This window comes from Argiope bruennichi, chromosome X1 (genome assembly GCF_947563725.1).
Source record: "Argiope bruennichi chromosome X1, qqArgBrue1.1, whole genome shotgun sequence".
NCBI classification, from domain to species: Eukaryota; Metazoa; Arthropoda; class Arachnida; order Araneae; family Araneidae; genus Argiope; species Argiope bruennichi.
In genome coordinates, this window is record NC_079162.1 from 97,603,753 (window position 1) to 97,625,460 (window position 21,708).

The 21,708-nt window shown below is 29.6% G+C and overlaps 1 protein-coding gene across 1 annotated transcript in view; it reads right to left on the minus strand.

Moving 5' to 3' along the window:
* LOC129958391 (regulator of G-protein signaling loco-like) overlaps nt 1–21,708 on the minus strand; it is a 59,477-nt gene that overhangs the window by 8,594 nt on the left and 29,175 nt on the right. Inside the window, exons 7-12 of the mRNA XM_056070857.1 lie at nt 18,648–18,794; nt 18,251–18,446; nt 16,758–16,972; nt 14,880–15,083; nt 12,601–12,798; nt 8,623–8,722 (exon numbers count right to left, since the gene is read on the minus strand). Coding sequence (XP_055926832.1) covers nt 8,623–8,722; nt 12,601–12,798; nt 14,880–15,083; nt 16,758–16,972; nt 18,251–18,446; nt 18,648–18,794 — 1,060 coding nt within the window. The remainder of the gene's footprint in view (nt 1–8,622; nt 8,723–12,600; nt 12,799–14,879; nt 15,084–16,757; nt 16,973–18,250; nt 18,447–18,647; nt 18,795–21,708) is intronic.

The following is a 21,708-nucleotide window of genomic DNA, read 5'->3' on the forward strand; positions in this document are numbered from 1 at the left end:
TGAATAATCGGCCACCACCCTCTAAGAAGTTGGGTGTTGTTAAAAATACTGCACGTTTCAGTCTGTCATTATCGGACACTAAGACCCAGCTTTTGCTCTGGAAGAAGGTTTCTTCTGTTTAAATAGGCTGATTAATAGGTGTGTGAATAAATCTAAGTATGAACAAATAGCAAAGGTCAATGAGCTAAAATCTGCAATTTTTATTATTTTATATTAATGTTGATTCATTATAATCGCCCTTCAGGAACCAAATAGAACGTTACTGCTAATATCTTCAGGGTTATTTGTTTTTCTTTCTATTTTGTATTCGGCATTGCATTTTTTCAATTAAATAAGATTAAAAAAAAAAATAGTGATCTTCTAAATTATTAGTTTTGATGTGAATGTTCATGAACATTACGGATAGAGAATATCCCACAGTAAGGAAACAAAACTCCTAATGTTACTAAACATTTACATCTAAAATGCACTGCAAATAATTTTTTTTTTTTTATTTCTTAAGTACTATGCGAATATGCATATTTTCTACTACAACTTTCGGTATTTAATCTATGACAATCCGATCCGAGATATTGTTAACAAATTAACAGCCCATCTAGATAGCACAGTCGCGTGTAAAAAAGGAGCCACCAAACTTTATTCTGCAGTCGAACACTGGGATAAAAACTAAAAATACCATTTTAAAGCTAGTGACGAATACTAAAAGATGATGTGTCTAAAATGTTCACGGGGGATATTTGCATATTTGAAATTGTACAAACTTCGACATTTCCTATATCAACACTCTGTTTTGATGTCATGTATAGATGCCACATGGAAAAATTACACAGAGTACAATCTTTGGTTAATATACCATGATTAAATCGGCTGATATTTGACATTTTCTATTAAGGAGTAGCTTCCATATTTAGATATGCAAGGTTTGTATATTCTCTGGACGTTAATAATGGTATTTTTTATTTTTATTTTTGTAACACTTTAAAGGCAACTGTAAAGTTACAATCCACATGTCAGAAATCGTTTGCTACTTCATGCATGATAAAATATTTACAGCGAAAATTTGTAGGAAAAGTTTGATTCTTTTTAACAAAGAAATATTCAACAGTATTGAAAGTTTTGTTTAAATTACATCCGAGCCTGAATCGCCAATACGCTGAAAACCTTAAAATGGAAAATTTTATTGTATAGAGGGAAATTTTATTGTATTAGCTATAGAAATAAAATTGAATATAATTTCTCCTTTCTAAAGAAATATTTAATTTTAGTGTTAAAATTAAAGTTTTCTATAACGGGAGAGAATAAAATTATTTTTCTTCTTTTTGCGCTTTATTCTTGAATTTCATTATCAATACAGTGAAACCACTTTGAACGGCCACCCCTGTATAGCGGTCACTCCTCCTAAAGGCTAATTTTTCGTGGCCCCTAACAACGGCTATCCAATTCACTCTGAACGACCGCCCATGATTCAGGCGCATTTTGCAGGAAAATGTAATCAATTCCTGTTTCTGAGTTGAAAGGTTCAAAGTCCGATTAAGAAAGACCGTTTGTGCTTCTTGTTTCCAATTAATTATAAGTAGATTCCGATAATTTTGAAACAAAAACATCATTCGCGCTTCTTTCGTTAGCTCGTTCATTGATCTGAGCTGCAACAATGTCGAAGAGCAGTTTTCTAAATCTCAAGTAACGCATTCAAGTTCTACATCAACATGAGAACAGCAAACCGGCACGAAAGGTAGCTGGATTATTTAATTGCGGAAGAAAGTAAATCAATAAATTCATTAAAGAAAATTATTAGATTTTGAAAAAATACGAAGACCTCAAATTTCGTGATGTGAAACAGGTGAGACACGAAAAATATGTCGACATAAATAAGGCTGTTTTGGAACGGTTTAAAGCTGTTCCTGCCAAGAAAACTCCTGTTAGTGGATGTATGATTCAACACAAGGCAAAAGAACTAGCGAATGCTCTGGGTATTAAAAATTTCTCTGCCAGCAATGGGTAACTGGACAGAATTTCGTAGACGGAATAACATCACTTTCCGATCAATGTGTGGCAAAGCGGCCGATGTCGACTTCAGTTCATGTGATGGTTGGCAGGAGGGTCTTCCACTGCTTTTAGCTGGATATGACGACAAGACATATTCAATATGGACGAACCGGCATTCTTTTCTCGCGCTTTGCCCAACAAAAATATGATTCAAAGATCTCAAGAAGTCAAAGGTGGAAAAATTCTGATGGAGCGGCTCACCATTAGTTTTTGTGTGAGCGCAGCTGCAGAGAAAGAGAAGTCTCTGGTCATTTGGAGATGTCAAAGACTAGATTTTTAAAGGAAAAGATTTAAACCATCTTGGTGTGTCATGATACACGAACAAAAAAAACATGGATGACATCATCAATTATTGAAAAATAACTGGTTAATTTCGACGAAAAAATGAGAAATGAAGCCTGAAAAGTTCTCCTTATGTTGGACAACGCGGCGTGTCATGCACACAGAGCTGAGCTCAGTCCTCAAATATTAAACCTTTATTTCCACCGTCAAATGCAACATCAAAGCTTCAACCATTAGATCATGGTGTTATAAAACGTTTCAAGATAGAATATAAACAATGCGCTCTGCGACATGTCATTGCGAGTATGGATGAATGCGAAGGGCTTGTGAACTTTCAAAGAAAAATGCTGTCGAAGATGCTCTTAACTGGATTAAAATCTCCTGAAAAAAATCAAGTGATCACTAAATGTTTCGTTAACTGTGGGATAGTAGCAGAGAAATCGAGAGACAACTAATTCGACGAATAGGCGGCGGAAGATCAAGTAACAGAGCTCTCGAAACTTAGTGGAATAGAGTACGATCCCGAATCCTTCTAGTACAAAGCAGCAAATCCTGTCGATACTATTTCGTTCAGTGGTGGCGGGGTGGTTGGCTGTACACAAGAAGAAGCACAAGCCAGTAGTGAAATGCTTTAATGCAAATGGAGTGCTTTGATCCCCATTAGGAAGAATGCCTATGTTGACAAGGTCTATCTATATGTCTTTAAATCAAATTCAAAATTAATTTAAGACTCATTTAAATTAACTAAGCAACATCTTGTGTGTTTACACATTTTTACAAATGAATTTATTGTCCCTTTTGGTCACTGATTCCGTCTTTGACGTGGAATTCTCCGTTACGGTTGGTAATCGTAATCCAGCTAAACTTTCAACTCAAGCAACTTTGAGGAAAATAGATGAAGTTCTCGATAATTTCGAAGCAATAACAAATAAATGGGTTAGAGATTTACTTTTTAAACTGAAAGAAGAACTTGAAAAAAAAAATGGTTGTTTCTCAGAAGTGTAAAAACTTCTGAGAAGAGTGAGTCAAATTATATCGTTTTTCAATAAAATGTTTAAAAAACATTAAATAAAGTACTATTTTCTCTTTAGATAAGTCTCAAACTTCATTTTAAATGTGCCATACTTGTTTATATTATTATTATAGCAAGTACATTGCAATTATAAAGAATACCTTTCAAAGCGGCCACCTTCTGTGAACGGAGAATTTTCTCGGAACGGATGAGTGGTCGCTTAAAGGTTCCACTGTATATACTACTCTTATCATCATTGCTAACTACTCATAAATAGACATAGAAGAATACACCATTTTTTTAATCGGCACAGAAAAAAAATTAGCGCACTTTATTCGCTGCTAAATGTAAATTTGTTTTCTTCCATGCTTTACTGGTGGCTTAGCGCTCTATACAAATGGCCTTTGACTACACAACAATTCTTTATATGAAGACACCTCTATACTGGATATGTATTTATAACTGATAAGGAACACAAATTACAGAACATCTAGTTCATTCACTTATTTTACATATCTTTCAATTTCCATACTTGCTGCACTTTTTAAATCTAATTTTTATCCCCTATTTTGCAACTTCTGATATGAACAGAAATTTGAAGGCTGATATAATAATAGAAATAATTACAATTTCTATAAGAATAATTATTAATTTCAAATAATTATGAGAGTGATTAATCCATAGGATGCCTTTACGATGTATCCATGTTAATAACTGAAAATTTAGATTGTGTAATTTTCGTGTCACATGTATATAATTTTTGCAATCATTCCCAAAAGTTTAAAATTAAATTAAATATATTAAAAAAGATATACGAATAACACTTTAATCCACTGTAACAAAATTTGATAAAATGCAATTGTTCATATAACTGTAACCAAATAAAGAGTGACCGCAAATATTTTATTAAAAAAAATCAATTATAATGTCTTGACTTCTTTGTCATTAGTAGATCATTAAGAAGAGTATTGACTAAAAATTAATTTATACGAAATTTTGAGTAATTGCTTATAAATTATTTTTCCTTATCAAGAGAAATTCTAACAAAAATGTTATTTTCCAAGAAAACTAGAAGTTCATTCATTTAGCATTCAAGTAAACTGAAATATATTGCTTTAAAAAACTTATTTGATCCACTTTTACTTTTCATTTAAACACCAAGCAAAAATTGTGTAATTTTATTCTTGAAAAAATAGTGGTAAGCTAAAATATTAATCGGTACTTCGTAAATTATTATTTGAAATTATAATTTTTGTGTGTCTAAGGAATAAAGGCAAGATATATTTTGCATACAAAATATTAATAATAAATGCATCATCCATTAATGCTTTTATACCTGAATAATTTTATTCCACTTATGATTATATAAAATATTATAATAATTACAATTATGGCAGATTAATTTTATGAAATTTGATATTTCTTTAATAAATATCGAACAAACACATCGAAAAATTTAACAAGAACAAATGGCCCTTTCTTGTAATTAATGACAAAGAAAAATAATTTGATGTTTGTATTATTAAATAATATAAAATGTTTGCAAAATTAAATATGTATGTTTGTAAAACTAAATAATTGCAACCCTTTCAAGTTTTTACTAGGAAATAAAATTCCCATTTTCAGTAATTACTCCTGTAAGTAACATTATATGAGCCGAAAAGTAAGTTCTAGCCTGCCACAACAGCAGATACTCTCTTCCAAATTTAAAAGCAAAGACTATTAATAAAATATGATGGCAGTGGAAAGCATTTTTTTTCTAGTTTGATTTCAAATTTTTTGCCGCTGACAAAATATTTTTTATATATTCTTAAATTATACGATTCATGATCATTTAATGTAATAATTCATGATTGCACTCACGATATACATGATGAATCGTATTTGAATGCCAAATGAAATGTTACTGACATTTTGAGATTTGTGAAGGCGCCTGTACATGCATCATTTTAGAGGTAAAACAGAAAACAATATAACGGAAAAACCACTAGCAGGAATAAGCTGAAATTTAGCATCCCCCCCCATAACATGACCTTGTCCTTCGATTTATGCCCATATTTAAGTGTGTTGCCATTTAAAAATTACTTTTTAATAAATATGCAAAAAGGGCGTAAAATGCGTAGAGCTTTTGATACTTATTTATTATATTTAGATTATCTTACGTAATCTTATATTTTCACAATAAAAAAGTTGAAGTTAATAACCATATTATTTTTTTAAATATGAAAGTTCAAAATTTTATTTTAACATTAGAAGACCAAAAATTCCGTTAGCTCATAATTTCAAAACATACGAACCTAGATTAATGAAATTTGAAGAACTTTTGATATAGTTTCGAAATTTGATCAGAAAAATGAGTATTGTCATTGGAAATTTTGAAGTTTGTTCATATTTCAATATGTAGAAAGTCCCTTATTAAAATTTTAATCCAAAAATCTTTAAAATACATTAATCTTTTCGAATGATATATTTATGACTGTGATATGAATGATGCCGAAATAAAGCTGAGTAGATCCCCCCCCCCTTCTCCAGCTACCGTACTTCTGGTTCTAAAGACAAACCTTGCTACAAATATCAGAAAAGAAAAATAATAAAGCATGGTTTGAATTTAAAATGATTAACTAACTTAGAAACAACATAATAGCAAGTAATAGGAAAAGCCATACACCTTAAATGCTACAATGAAGAGTATCATTACTTTTATGAATTGTACCAGCAAAAGAATGTAGTCAGTATTTTTGGTGAAATCTAAAAGTTATACGATATACAAATAATTTTTTTATAAAACGTTCTTGCTATAAAATACGATTATAGTTTCATGTACAGGGTCTCCATAATTAATCAACCAAATTAAAAATTTGTCTACAGACAGAACTATTGTTCAGAAATTTGTGAAAATCTGCGTAGAACATAATTAAGGAATGGGAATTTGTTTGTATAAAGAAGAAAAAAATTAAGTTTCGATGTCAAAGGGTTTTTGATCATGAATTGGTATTCTATTTAGATTTCACCACCTTCTTATGCATAAATTACTCTGACATAATAACTCATATTCTTTAAATTACACAATCTCTAAAGTGAACTATAAACAATACTGAAACTTATCGAAAACAATCACTTTGACAGTTAACATGTGAAAAACATAATATTTAAGCAGTGAAATGTCTTTCGATGCAAGCACTTGAATATCCTTAAAAAATTATTTTCGAATGCACAAGGAGCTGCAACGTACAAAATCTCTTAACGAGATGTCATTCGATGATTACACTTGACAGAAAACTTGCTCGACAACTAATTTTCGAAAAAACAAAAGCGCACTTTTTGTCCATATCAAGCAGCAGCTGTTATAAACTTACAAACTTTCGCCTTCAATTTGTTCGCTATTGCTAATCAGAATATCATTACGTTTAGCAGATCGGGCTTTATCAGTTAAATTATTTTACCAAAAAGATAACGCAGCAGTAATTGCTCTACGGAAATATCGGACTTTGAAGGGGATGCGAAAAGATTTAATGACTGTTACAAATCTTCGCTTAATGAGTGTGAGTTATTGCTTTAAAGGGATGCATACCATAATAAAAATCTATACTTAAAAAGGTATTGGAATCTAAATAAAGAACAAGTCATATACGTTTCATTCTTTAAGAAACGCTCTTTGGCTTCGAAAAAAACTTTAGTACAAAATTATTTGCTCAAATTCTTGACCCTTCATTCTGTCCTACACAAAATTTCATACCTTTCTGAATAATAATTTCATCTGTAGACAACTCTGAAATAGGATTGTTTAATTATAGATATCCTGTATTGTATAATTATATCATCATTATAGTCAAGTGGCAAAAAAATTGGATATGCCCCGTTCACTGATCTACAAGATCGTATGGAATATCCTTCGGTATTATTCATGAAAGCTTCAACTTCGCAGAGGTTGTTTCCAAACGCTTCCGAAGCTCAACACCAGTTCTCACAACAGTTTCTTGCTCGCTTCAGAGATTGATTCAGAAAGGTCTTGGCATATCTCCGGGACAGACGAGGTGCCTTTTTTATTTGGACGGTTCGATTAATATTCACAAATGCCGAATTTGGGAAATAAATGTGTGGCGAGGGTTTACTGCATCATTTATTTTTGACTCGTACTTATTTGAAATATTAATTGTTAGAGGTCCAGTAACATACTCAATCACCGGGACACCATATGCATCATTGATACAGAATAAATCTGCCCCGGATCAGTAAGCACATCAGTGACTTTCATGAAACCCATTTATGTGAGATAAAGTTCTTCCACACATTAGCCTTTGTGTGAAATACATCCTTAAAAATCACTCCATAGAAGATTTTAAAAACATTTTGAACAATCATTTCATAGAGTAGTGTTCATCAACCTCCACTTTTGTGATTTGTGGCCTTCTCTGGTTCCTGGGGTATTTGGCACACCTAGTGAATCGTGATAATCCAAGAACTTTATCTATCTTAAAGACAACATTTCACGACATGTTCATAGCGTTTTCCAGAACACATCGTGGTCAACTTTGGAACATGCTATCTGACGAGGTAGCTGAAACAGCTATTCCAAAAGGTAGCTGAAAACGATGACCAGCATACTGAACCTGTTTTTTTATAAATTTTTTTAACTTAATGTTATTGCCTCTAAATGTGTAATTCATTACAAAACGTACTCTATCAGCGAAAGTTTGAATTAAATTTTTATTCCCATCCTTCTGTGAAGAAAAATTTCATAACTTTCAGGACAATAGTTTCATTTGTAGACATATTCAAAACATGGTCGTATAATTACGGACACTCTGCATATGATAAAAAGAAAACAAAGTCAATATTTTCATTCCCCTTTCCATTCACTTCTATTCACTGTTAAAGCAAACGCTCTGCATAATATAATAAATTCAGCATTTACCAACCTTAAGAAACTAATAAAAACTAAGCCAAACGGTGGAGCATAAAATCATAAAGGAGTTTTAAATTTTTTCATATCAAAATGGAAGTCACAAACACTATCATAAAAAATGCCAAAGCAGTAAACTACAAAATGATAACAAATCTATTAAACACTGAATAAATCGCCTATAATTTAGTTCAAAATTAAATGGAATGGTATTAAAGCATTGGAGATAAATTCTCTATTTATCCTACTGCACAACATTCGACACTTTTTTTTCTTCATAACTTTAAACATTGAGTGAGAATGACATAATGCAGTGATTCAAATTGAAAATCATTATTCTATAAAATCTCGATAAAAATTCAAAATTTTAAAAACTTACCATCAACAGAAGAAAAAGAATCTTTCATTTCTACTATTATTCGCTGATTATCTATAGATGTTATTGGTGCATTTTTTGAAACAGGCTTTTTCAAAGCAGCCTACAAAAGGATTCCCAATGAATAATAAAAAAACACATAAAATTAAACAATGATTTAATTAATTACACATACATAACATTGAAGATCACATATGCTTCATTAAATTAGTTTTTAAGCTCAATAAATCCAATGTAAAATAGTAGTTTAGTACAGAAAATCCATTTTTTCAAGAAGTCTCTGCATTTTATAGAAGGAATCACAGTGGAACCTAGTACTGAAATTTTCTTCATTAAAGTTCCAAAAACAAATTAAATGGGCCGACCACTATTGAAATTTGCTCAATAGAGGACAATTTGAGAATGGGGACAGTCAGGTAAAATGCTCTTGATATACAAGTTACAGTGGAGTATTGAGATTAGGTGTTTTATGAAAGAGATAGTAGCGCTTTGCACAGTACAGCAGAGCAGAGAAGTGGACAAACTAATTGAAAATTGTGATCTTGAATTGAAGTGAATCACGGTTATTATGATACCGCGCTTTGAAGACAAACTATTGGTCTAAAACTGGTGCGGTTGGCTTTTGCTTGTCGTGAGTTGAGCCAATGTTCACTTCACTAACCTTCATGCATTGTATTATAAGAGCCTGTCAATGTCAATATTGTGTTTATCGTGTTGAGTGTGTGCCATATGAATGAAATGATTCATGTTGAAGTACAGTATCATGGTTTCTGCATGCCAATGTTCCCTTGGGATCAAGACAATCTAGTACATTTGAACTGGAATTACACAATGTAGAACACACAGCTCGTAATCTTTATGTGATTCTGGTGCTACATCATATCGTTGAGCAGTTTCAGTTCCTGACATCTAAAGAATATAACCAACTTTGTTTTTACTAATTTAGGTTCTGTGTTCATACTTAAATGCCCATTCTAAGCTAGAAAAAAAATAGTTGTATTTCTGTTTCGTAATTGCTGTTTTTTCTTCATTTTTTCATAATATTTCTAAATTTTTTTTAATGATGGTCGAAGTAATGGTGTTCAGATTACCGAAATTCCACTGTAATTTTTTTTTTAATATTAGATGTAAAAAATATTGCAAGAATTGAAAAACTTTAATTTTTTAAAGTTTCTTTGCCTGTTAAATATCTTATTTGCACAATAATTGAAAAAAAAAGAGGATATGAATCAATCATTAATATGTGTGTACATGAATTCTTAAAAAAAATATTGCTATAAATATTGCTGAAGTAGTGATGAATACTTCAATTGAATTTTAATCTAATGCACAACAATGGAATTTTTCTCTCAACTCTTATAAAAGAGAAAACAACATAAATGAGTGAAAAAAAAAACTATGCAATGGCATTGCACCTTGTAATTAATTAGCCTTCTATATATCACTGATAAATTTTAAAAATCCACTGAATAAGTGACAGAAAAAAACTTTCACTGAGTATTTAGTAAGATTTTTTTTTTCTATGAAATGATTTTTGACATGAAATGTAATCATTAGACTATAACATAAACATACATACGTCATTAGACAAACAGCATACGTTTCCCAAAACAACAAAAATATTGCATTTATATATGTGGTGTCCGGAGTGTCATCCTGGCGCCGCTTGCGTCATAACTCAACAGCCAATACGGAGTAATCTGATTCCCGCCAATAGAACCCTGTATTCAGTAATGTTATAGAGTTCGTCGGTGTACAAACGCCCAACCGTTCGTCCAGTTCATTAAATTCGTTTGTTAGGATATAGTGAGTGATTCTTGTAATATGAGCCTTCTCTAAGCATTAATCTCAACCGGGCTTTCCCCAAGGGCCCGTGAGAGATATTTGATTTGATATATAATCCGGTTAGTAGAGGCCTGTTTTTCAAGCCCGAGTTAACATATCTCTACATATATAGTGATGCAATTTCTTCTACAATAATTTTACTTTTGAAAAGTCGCCCTCTCGTCATCCATGATAATGATTTTTTTTAAAAATAAAGAATCTGCTGAATTAAATACTTTGCATAAAGTTTTTATAACTATATTTTTATAGAATCTCTTAGGTGAATAATTTATAAACAATCTATTTCTTTTGCAGGTAAATTTGATCATGAAAAACAAGAATTTTATAAACACTTTAAGAAGAACAATACGAATCAACATTGACCTAGTAGCTTTAAATACAAAACTCTATGTTATGATGATATTAACTAAGTTGGGTGGGAAAGTATTCAATTTTAAACAAATTTAAACAAAAAATATCATAAGTAACTGATGAATATATTTCACAAACAATGAAGCGAAATTATTTTAAATATTTATTTCTACTAGTTTCTGGTGAAAATTCTTAAAAAGCACTTTCATTGAATACTTAAAATTACTTTATCACACTACAATTAGCTGTAATACGATATTATACAGCCACTTAATTTACTAATTTCTTGACAGTAAAAAGATTAACAGCATAATTAAAAAGATTTAAAAATTAACAAACTTTATTAACTAAGGAAACTAGGAGTTCCCCCTCCCTTCATATAAGAAATTTTGCTATTTTGTTCAATTTCTCACAAATAGTTTTCACAACACAGAAGATTTTCTTTTAAATAAGAAAACTCTCTGGCTTGTTGAACAAATGCAACAGTTTTCAATCCGTTTCAGCAATTTCCTGTACAAAGAAATATTTCTTATTCTGCGAAGACATTAAGAAATCAGATTCTAACTTTCTTTTCTTTATGTCATTAGCAACAATTTATTTAACCCTCTGTTCTTCAAAAACAGGCGATATTTAGAAAGGACAGATGTTGTTGATATCTTCAATTCTAATTTTAGCAAACCTTCAATCATTCATCATATTCCCATATATAATGAATTAAATAATATTTCCCTAGCATATTGCAAAAAAGTTGTAAAACTTTTGAACAAAAATTACTAGCAGTAAAAATATTTAAATAATTCACAAATAATAATGTTGAAATATTGTTTTAAAAATGCTATATAAAGAAGTAATCAAGTGCAGAAAAGTAGTAACTAGCTGAAGTATCTCAAAATGAAACTCATATCATTTCCGGGAACACCTAAAACTATATCCGCAAAGAAACGATTTTTTTCCCTACCTGCATAAGAAAAAGGGAAAAAATGAGATAAGTCAATTAAAGGAATATTTTTACGGCAGGATCAGCAATACCCTAAACTAAGGGAAACCTTATACACTGACCTCTGGACACATTAACATTTCACTGGAAATGAAAGATCAGGCACTGCAAAGAAAATATATTCATATAATTTGGTGCAAGGGAATCCTTTTTTCCCCAATTGTCAGTGGGGGGGGGGACTCCTTTAAGCTTCTTATATAAAAACTATTTTTTTTAAAGCAGCTTTTAAGGATTTTTAATGATGCTAAGCAACCTGCTTTATAAGCATTTCACAATTTTTTAGCCATAAATGCTTAACTTTATTCCGAGTTTTTATTGAAAGTATAAGCTACAGTAGCAAAGGCAAAAATAAATAAATAAGTATATTTATCTCTTGAAAATTAAATCAAAATTCAATATGAAAACAATTATTTTACTTTTTTCATTTAAAAATGCAAATATTTATTAAAAAAATAAGGAATAATTATAAATTTTAAGATATAAATATAAATCATAAAATAGAGTTAAAACAACACTTTTTATAATAATTATTGACAAACAAATGTCAAAAAAGAGCCAAATTTTATTCATTAATCTTTTCAATTCTGATTTTTTTTTAAATGTACCAATTAGATAGAAAAATTTTGTATTCAAAAATATCATTAAGCATCTGGAAATTAAAAGATCTATAAAGGTACCAATAATTAATTAGGATATATTCACAATCCCTAAAAATGGATGATCACCACATGATTAATTCTGGATTTAATAATAAATTTATTTGTTCAAAATTAAAGAAAAATCCTTACCACAGACATTGTAACGCATTCCATTTTATAGCCATATTTATGCAAAACTGGTTTCAATATATCTCCACAAATTTTGTTATTTTTGGCTTTTACACCTATTGTCTTTCGATTAGGCAATTCAACACAAAACAATATTACTTGTTCAACTCTAATTTCTTTGCAGCTTAGAGATGTAACATCAGTGCAATGGTCAAGGGGCTAAAAAGATAGTTTAAAGAGAATTTCGTTAAAATCATGTCTACAAAAAAAAGCAAAAATATGTTATATTTTTAAAAATTTGTTTTTAATATTTAGAAGTGGAAGACTCCAATAAATCTAACAAACACATAGCTAAAATAACAAATAAAGGCCAAGAATGCAGGAGCATCAAATCTATACTAAAAGGATAAAAATAAATATAATAGTAGAAGAGAATTATTCTATTGAAACCAAAATCCTCTATATATACATTTAAAGGTGGAAATATTCTGAAGTATAGAAAGTTTATTAGTATACCATTCCTTTAAGAAACACACCATATGATCATTTTATATATGAAGAAACACAGCATATGATCATGAGCATCATTTATTTCAATAACAAATTAATGATTATTAAATAAATAATAATGAGATTCGGAAAATGCTTTTTTGACAGTTTACTCTTGCTTCATTTTAACCTCAGAGTAAATGCTTTTACAGAAATCAACACACACCAGTTTTTTAATGTGCATAACATGTATTGTTTAGATAAGGGGAAAAAAAAAGCTTCTTTAATTTACATTAGTTCAAAAAAAAAATTTATGCTTAACAGCAAAAAGATAAGTTGGAATAAAAATTATTACCCTATTATTGTTGCCCTTTTATTAATTAACATTATATTACGAAATTTTAACCTACAACTCCACCTCTGACTTTTCTATTTTCAGTGTATCAATCTGATACTATATCACAATATAAATCAGATAATCTTGCACTTTTTGTTTAGCTGAAATAGTTAAACACAAAAAAATTATGTTAACCAGTAAGATATCAAGTGAACGAAAAAAATTGCAAAAGATATCTATAAATTTGTACGAAAACAAATTCATACAAAAAAAGGTTGCATGCTCAATTAATTTTTAAACAATGCAGTTTATTTAAAGAATATCGTTGGGAGTCTTTCCCTACAATGCAGTTTCTTGAGGAATTACACTTTTATATTCTTTCTACAAATTTTGCTTTTTTTTATTTATAATTCATTTTATATCTTTCATTGAATTCATAGTTCTGCTATTGATATATATGTAATGATATCAAGCAGGGTGCACCATATATGGCAATAATGGAAAAGTGACAAATGCACGCACACACACACACATGGAAACAAGCATGTCAAAATTTTGAAATTATGGTCATTTTTATATATTTCATCATATTTTAAGTAATCATAAATTTGTAATTTTAAGAAAAATACCTATTTTCATTATCGTCATGTCATTAAGGAATACAAATAAAATGAGGGGGGAACGTTTTCACCGAAATTTTAATTATATCCATAGTTCTGCAGTTTGCTGCAGTTTTCAATAAAATCCATAGTAACAATAGAGAATCCATAGAAATTGGCATATATGCCAGTTTATTTATGACCTATTAGTTATAACTATTGTCAACAAATAAAAATGTAACAATTAGAAACCAAAAAATGATTTTAAAAAATTATTACATATAGGTAAGATACACCTTACACTAAATTTCGACACACAAACTAGTAAAATAACTAAATACAATAAGCCTTTCCAATATTTATAAATGGTCTAAATAAATTCACAAAAGACAGACCCACCTAATAATCTAAGACCAAAATTTGAAAGTTAGGCTTTTCTATTATATGACTCTGTACCATTCATTAACTACAGAAAAACTAAAAATCATTTCTCTATGATTTAAAATAAAGCTATTCTTTACAGTGAAATGGAAAATTACAAATAAAAATATACTTATATATCTAAAACATATGTTGCATATTAATAGTTCAAACTAACGAGTGTTTAATTCAATCATTAATTTATAATTTTTCAATTTTATTTCAATTTTTTTATTTCAATTTTATTTTTCAATTTCAATTCAATTTTATTTATTTTAAATAAAAATATGAAAAAAGTAATGCAGAATATACTTTCAAAAGGTAACTACAGCAGCGTATAAAAAATACATTTACAATTTATATTTGATAGATTGTTACTAAAATCAAAATACAATATTCATTAATCATAAAAAAAGACAAAGGATCCGCACAAATAAAAATGGAATATATTTTACCTGATGAGATCCCACAATGTAAGCTTCAACAGCATTGTAACTTAAACTCCTTCTTTCTAGAAGCTTCAAGAGCATTTCACCTACAGTTTCACCTTTCTGTGTCCGCACTACAGTAGTTGAAAGGTCTGGCAAAATAACACGACAATAATACCCCTCTGAACCACAATGGTTAGGGAATAAGGTGAGTTCTGCAGAATTTAGAGACTGCAAAGTAAATAAAAAAAAATATTGGATAAATTAATTTAACAGCAATAATTAAACAACATTTGCTAAAGTTGGCATCCACGAAATAGATGATGCAAGAGAAATGATACAATGAAAAATCTCCCCTTTCTTTTGCAACAAGAATTTCTAAAAGTAATTTGAATTCTAATCTAACTATATAATAATTTAAATCCTTCGACGCAATTCATTCATTCACTTTTTGGGCCTCTGAAAATTTCAAATAAAACACTGAATTATATTTCTATCTCAAAACTAATTATGTACATAAGCATTTTCATATCTCAAGTGCATTATATCATGATAACAAAAATAAATGGCTGTCTAAGTGGTCTAAATTGCTCCTCACTTTCTGAGAGCCCTTTCAAATATTTATTATATTATTTAAATATTATATATTACAAAAATTAAATTTATTCTACTAATTATCATCCAATGAAAATTGTTTTATCACATAAATAAACTTCAAGGTTTCATTAAAAAATGTAATTAAACTGTTTTACTAACATTATAAACAGAATTTCTTAACATAATTATCATAAAACAGAAAATAATTAAAAGAATTAATGGCATAAATATATTAAACTTTAAACATTTTAAAAATCTCAAAAATCAATTCAACAAATTCGAAAGTCATAATTTTTTTTAAAGGATGTTGATTTAAAAAAATCATTTTATGAACAAAACTCAAAAATATGATATAATTTTATGTAAATCTAACACAGAACAAAATGATACAATAATAATAGATCACTTCAATTAACCTCTAGTATTAAAATCATTCTCACTGTCAGAAAAAATGTGTATTATCAATTATTCAATGCATGTTTATAAAATTTCTTTAACACCAACCTTAATTTTTCAATATGGTAAATGATTTTAAATTTCTGTGAATCTATTCTTTAGAAGTATCTAAATAGGTTCAATGATTTTAAAGAATATCTCACTCTGAAGCAATTTATACAAAGAAATTTCGCATGCTTTGAAAATATGAAGCACTGGAAATAAAAAGTATGGCACAATAAATGTAGGAAGTGACATTGGCAGTAAACTTTTTTCAGGGATAGTGGTTAATTAAAACATTTAGTTGGTTTCGATTGTAAGACATGGTAACGCCAATCATGTCAAGTCGGATATGGCTGGGTTTTGGCATCCAATAGATGAGGCTCGCGCGCGTGTGATGTCAGGGCGCCTGGGAGGCTCCTAAAGGAGTAACACTAGATTCTTCTGGTGGCAATGGACTTGTGAGATCTGACGCACCACCTTTATGTACCTCTTTTAGGCTTGGCCATGTTTGGCCTTCCCATCTCACAGGTAATATTAAACTATCTTATCCCATTTTTGTAAATAGAGTAAATATTGAAATGTTTAATCATATGTATTCTTAATAAATTAATTGCTTGTTTGATTCGGATATTATTATTCCTTTTTTCAAAAAATTCCCTTTACCCCTCGACGCCTACTACATAAATAGATTATTAAAGACTTATTATCATATCTTTGAGTACAGGATAAGAATGCTCATTCCAATTTTCTAAAATGAAACAGTTTTTAAATTTTCAGCAAATATGAGTCTGTAAGTCTAATAAATAATGCATTTTTCCAAGAACTTTCATTATTAATGAGCAAGTAAGAATTCTTATAATATGTACTTACTTCTCTTGAAGATACATTTTTGAAAATAACTCCAGTTTCACTACTAGTCAGAGAGGATCGACTATCTGTCATATCAGATTGAGTGGAGCTGGCATCATCCAATTTATGGGAATCTTTTTCTTTTTTCTTCTTTTTCAGAGATTTGCGTATTTCACAATGTCTGTCCCAAAGCCGACTTCCTCCACTTTTGGATTCATTTGATTTTGCTTTGCTTACTAAAAATGCAATACAATTAATGCATCCCATTAATACAAAATAAATGCAAATATGAAAAAGTTTAAAACAATACATGAATACAATATGAATTTTTTAAATTTATACATGAAAATTAAGAAATTAAATTCTTTACTTTGCAAGTGTGCATTAAAAAAATTAACAGCTCTCATTTCTGAAGAAAGTAATTTTACATTCCAGTAAAATCATGAATGTCAGCAATATAAAAATTACCATGGATAACTACTTGGAAATGTTAAATTGCACTTAATTAAAAGAATAATTAGCTTATTTGAAATTATTTTGTTCCATTCATATGCTTTATAATGTTTATGATTCTATATGAACATTTTATGAGAAAGCGAGAACAAAATAATAACAGCAAGATTATTAGACCAAATCCTCAAAAAATGTTTGATTTCTTATAATTTTGATTATTTACTTTATCTTAAAAATAAAACAAATAAAATTCTTGAATTTATCACAAAATAATAATACTTTGATTTAGCATTTTATAAACCTAATTTTCTTTATTTAATGTAAGCTTAGATAGATTCTACCTTCATGTATAATAAATGATCATAGTTATTTTAAATTAGCTATTCTGTGAAAAATTGAGGACCATAGTTTTGAGAATGAAATTCTGATATGGCAAATTCACTATAACTGGTTGTGCATAAATTTATATATTAAGAAAAGAGAATCTTAAAATGCAATCTAAATCTTTTGATTTAGGTTATAAATATAGGTATAGTCTTTTGTTTTAGATTATAATTATAAATAGTCAGTATTTCATAAGTCTATCATCTAATTTAAAAGTGAATGAAAAAGATAAAGTGATTAAAATACAATTATTTTTCAAATTACATATATACATTCCATCTTAATCACATACTGCATAAAAGAATTAAACATATTTTGACATGAAAGATATAGACCTTTAGTCATTTAAGTGTATTATCCTAATAATCTATAACACACAATCATGTACAAGCATTAAAAAATTTAAATTATTTTAAGACTAAATGCAAAATAAGTCAACTAGTTAAATCAAAATGTATTTTTTAAGTAATCACTAATATGGAAATTTCTTGAAAGATAAGAATCTTTTTAACTTAAAAGATTTTTTTTCTCATCCAGCACAAAACTGCTGTTTCATAAATTTCATAACTAACATTAGCATATGTAAAAGTGCATATGCTAATGTAAGTTCCAAACTCAAATTAATAAAAAATACCAAAATAAAAATTTGAAAGCATTTTTTTTAATAGTGAACATACATTTGTGCCATGGTATCAGTGATTTCCTTTTCTTTAACTCTGAGCACATCTTTTGTTTTTCATTTCCAAATACTGCATCATTTGATTGGCCTTGATACAAAAGAGGCTGTCCTTGCATTTCTCTAAGCATGCATTCTTTAAACATAGTGGATTTCAAGAACCTCTGATAACAATCAAATTTCATCAAATTGAAAATCTGGAAAGCACATACAAAAGGTAACCTAATTAATAACAACAAAAGTTACAGACAATAACAGTAAGCATACAGGGAAGAAAAAATTAATTCACCATGTGTCAACTATCATCATATTCTGCGAGCATGAATAAAAGAGCATTAAGCAAATGAAAAATAAATTGTATAAGTGTAATCTAAAGTAATGTGTACACAGCACAATACCTGCTTTTGAGCAGGCAAAAAGAGATCCGGGGTTGGTGACTCTAATCCTTCCTGAGCAACTTGACGAGCATGACTATCAACATTGACTGGTTCATGAGCTCCTATACATAGATGTTTGTTATATATTTCTTTGGCCATCTGTGCCATCTAAAGATTTGAAAACAAACAATAATAAATATCATTTATATTAATATTTATGATATAATGCTATATATTTAAAGTCAATGTTAAAACAGACTTCAACAACACAATTATTTCAAAATAAGAACTTCAAAATTATTTCAAAGAATGAAGTTTTATAGGTCATAACAAAATAATTTTACTCTAATGAAATATATTGACTGGGTTTTTTTAATAATAAAACTGATAATACTATTATAGAATAATCCTTACTTTCATAAATTATTAGTAAATAATCATATAATATAGAAAAATAAATGTTGGTGTGCAAAATGAGATTAAGTTACAATTAAATATTTTACTAAATTGAAATTAGAATCAGCAATTGCATAATTTTTTTAATCTGAAGCTGAATGAAATAGAATCAATATAATTTGAATTTGAATATATCTTCGACAGAATTTAATTTTTTTAAAAACAATATAAACTTACTATAACTAAGTTTACACTTTGAATCGCCTTTAAACAGACTGGTCAGTTTTATACATCTATTATTATACAGGGTGATTGAAAACTTATCATTCAAGGTGGAAAGATAAGTTTTGAATCACCCTGTATAATGAATGATAGGTGGGGACGTCGGGAAACCGATTTCACAAAGGAAAGTGTGTCCGCAAACGACATCGACTTTTATTCCAACGAGGTAAAATACAGGTTCACAGTAGGTGCTCAAAATTGCGACCATTTACACGAATACAGGATTCACAGCGCCAAATTGAGGCGGTATCAAGTACGGTCCCAGCAAATAGTCACCAATGATTCCAGCCTACACATTTACGTCAAAACGATGTTGCGCAGCGTAACTTCTCGTAACATGCTTGCTGTCGTTAGTGAACTATTGTAACATAACACACGAACTGTTGTAACATAATATGTTGTCGATAGTAACTGTTGTAACCCACACGTGTGAACTGTTTGTAATGAACACACCTTCACGACTGAATGAAGCTTCATCTGTAAAAAGTACAGAAGCTGGAAAATTGGAGTCCACGGCACCTTTCTGCATGAACCATTGTGTGAATTTCACATTATTTTCTACATTCTTGTAATGCAAAAACATTTAAAAAAGTTAAACTCAAAGTAAAAAAATGCTTTCTAGTGCAATAATACTTTATTAATAGTCGCTAAGCTGGTGAAGAGTCAGTCTTTTTCTTACTCTTTACCTCATAGAATCACTTACTGAATATAACTCAAGGGGGAAAAAAATTGAAATTTTGTTTCTCAGTAAATACTTTTAATGATTGTGTAATAGTTTAACAAACCTACTTATCAAATTTTCAGTTTATAATTAATGCAAAATAACTTCCATATTTTGTAACACAAAAAGGGATTATTCTTTTTGTTTTATGTGTTCAGGATTTCATTAAAAAAAGTCAAATTTCATAAAATAAATCTGTCATCATTGCAATTATCATAACATTGTATATAATCTTAAAGGAAATTAAATTCAGGCATCAAAACATATTAGATTAAGCCTTTAGTATTAATTTTTTGAATGCAAAATATACTAATACTACATAATACAAAAACAGTAATTTTAAATAATTTTTAATGATTCAGGAAGTGTTGATTAGCATTTTGCTTGCCAATATAAAATTACGCATTTCTTACTTTTATAATTAAATATACTTATATACTTATATATACTTCTATATTTATACGATAGCAAAAAATGTTTAAAAGAAAATTTAAATTAATAAATTTTAATCTAGCTGAATGTCCAGGTGAATCAACTACTTCAAAAATAAAGTTTTTTGAAATTATCTGTCCAGATAAACAAGTGTTTTAATATAAAATAATACATTAAAGTTATTCTCTTTTTAACTTAATATTTTTCCTTATAGAGAAGACATAGCAATATGCAAATATACAAATAGCAGTAGTATCGAGCACAAAATATATAAATAGGCAGTGCATTGGTAGGGCTTTCATTTGAATTCAAGTGATTCATGTGAAAAGGTTTCTGACGTGATTATGGCTGCATCAAGGGAATTAACAGACTTTGAATACGGAATGATAGTTGGAGCTAGACGCATGAGCATTCTATTTTGGAAATTTTTACGAAATTAACACTTTTCGAGATCCATAGTGTAAAAAGTGTGCCGAGAGTACCTTAATTAATGTATAACCTCACACCATGGACAACACAATAGCCAACCGCCTACACTTAATAACCGAACCAGTTATTTGCACGTAAAGTTGTGAGTGTTAACAGACAAGCACGGTGCAAAATAACTGCAGGAATCTAAGTGGGGTGTACAATGGACATGTCCATTAGGACAGTGCGGCAAAATTTGGCTTGAATGGGTTATATGGCAGCAGAAGACTGACTCGATTGCCTTTACTAATGGCACGCCATCGCCTGCAGCACTTTTCCTGGGCTTGTGACCATAATGCTTGTATCCTAGAAAACTGGAAAACGTGGATTGATAAGATGTGTCATGATTTAAGTCGGCAAGAGCTGACAAAAGGGTTCGAGTGTGGCGCATACCCCATGAAGCTATGGGCCTAAGTTATCAACAAGGCACTGTGCAAGCTGCTGGTAGCTCCATAATGGTGTGAGCTGTTTTTACATGGGATGGACTAGGTCCTCTGATCCAAATGAACATTGACTGGAAATGGTTGTGTTCAGCTACCTAGAAAACACTTGCAACCATTTATGGACTTCATGTACACAAACATGACAACGTGCCACAAATGTTCGTGATTAGTCTGAAAAACATTTTGAACAATTCCAGCAAATGATTTGGTCGCCTAGATCGCCCGATATAAATCCCAACGTACATTTATGGAAGATAATCAAGTGGTCAATTCATGCACAAAATCCTGCACTAGCAAATACTTTTGCAATTATGAAGGTCTATAGTCAGCATGGCTTAAT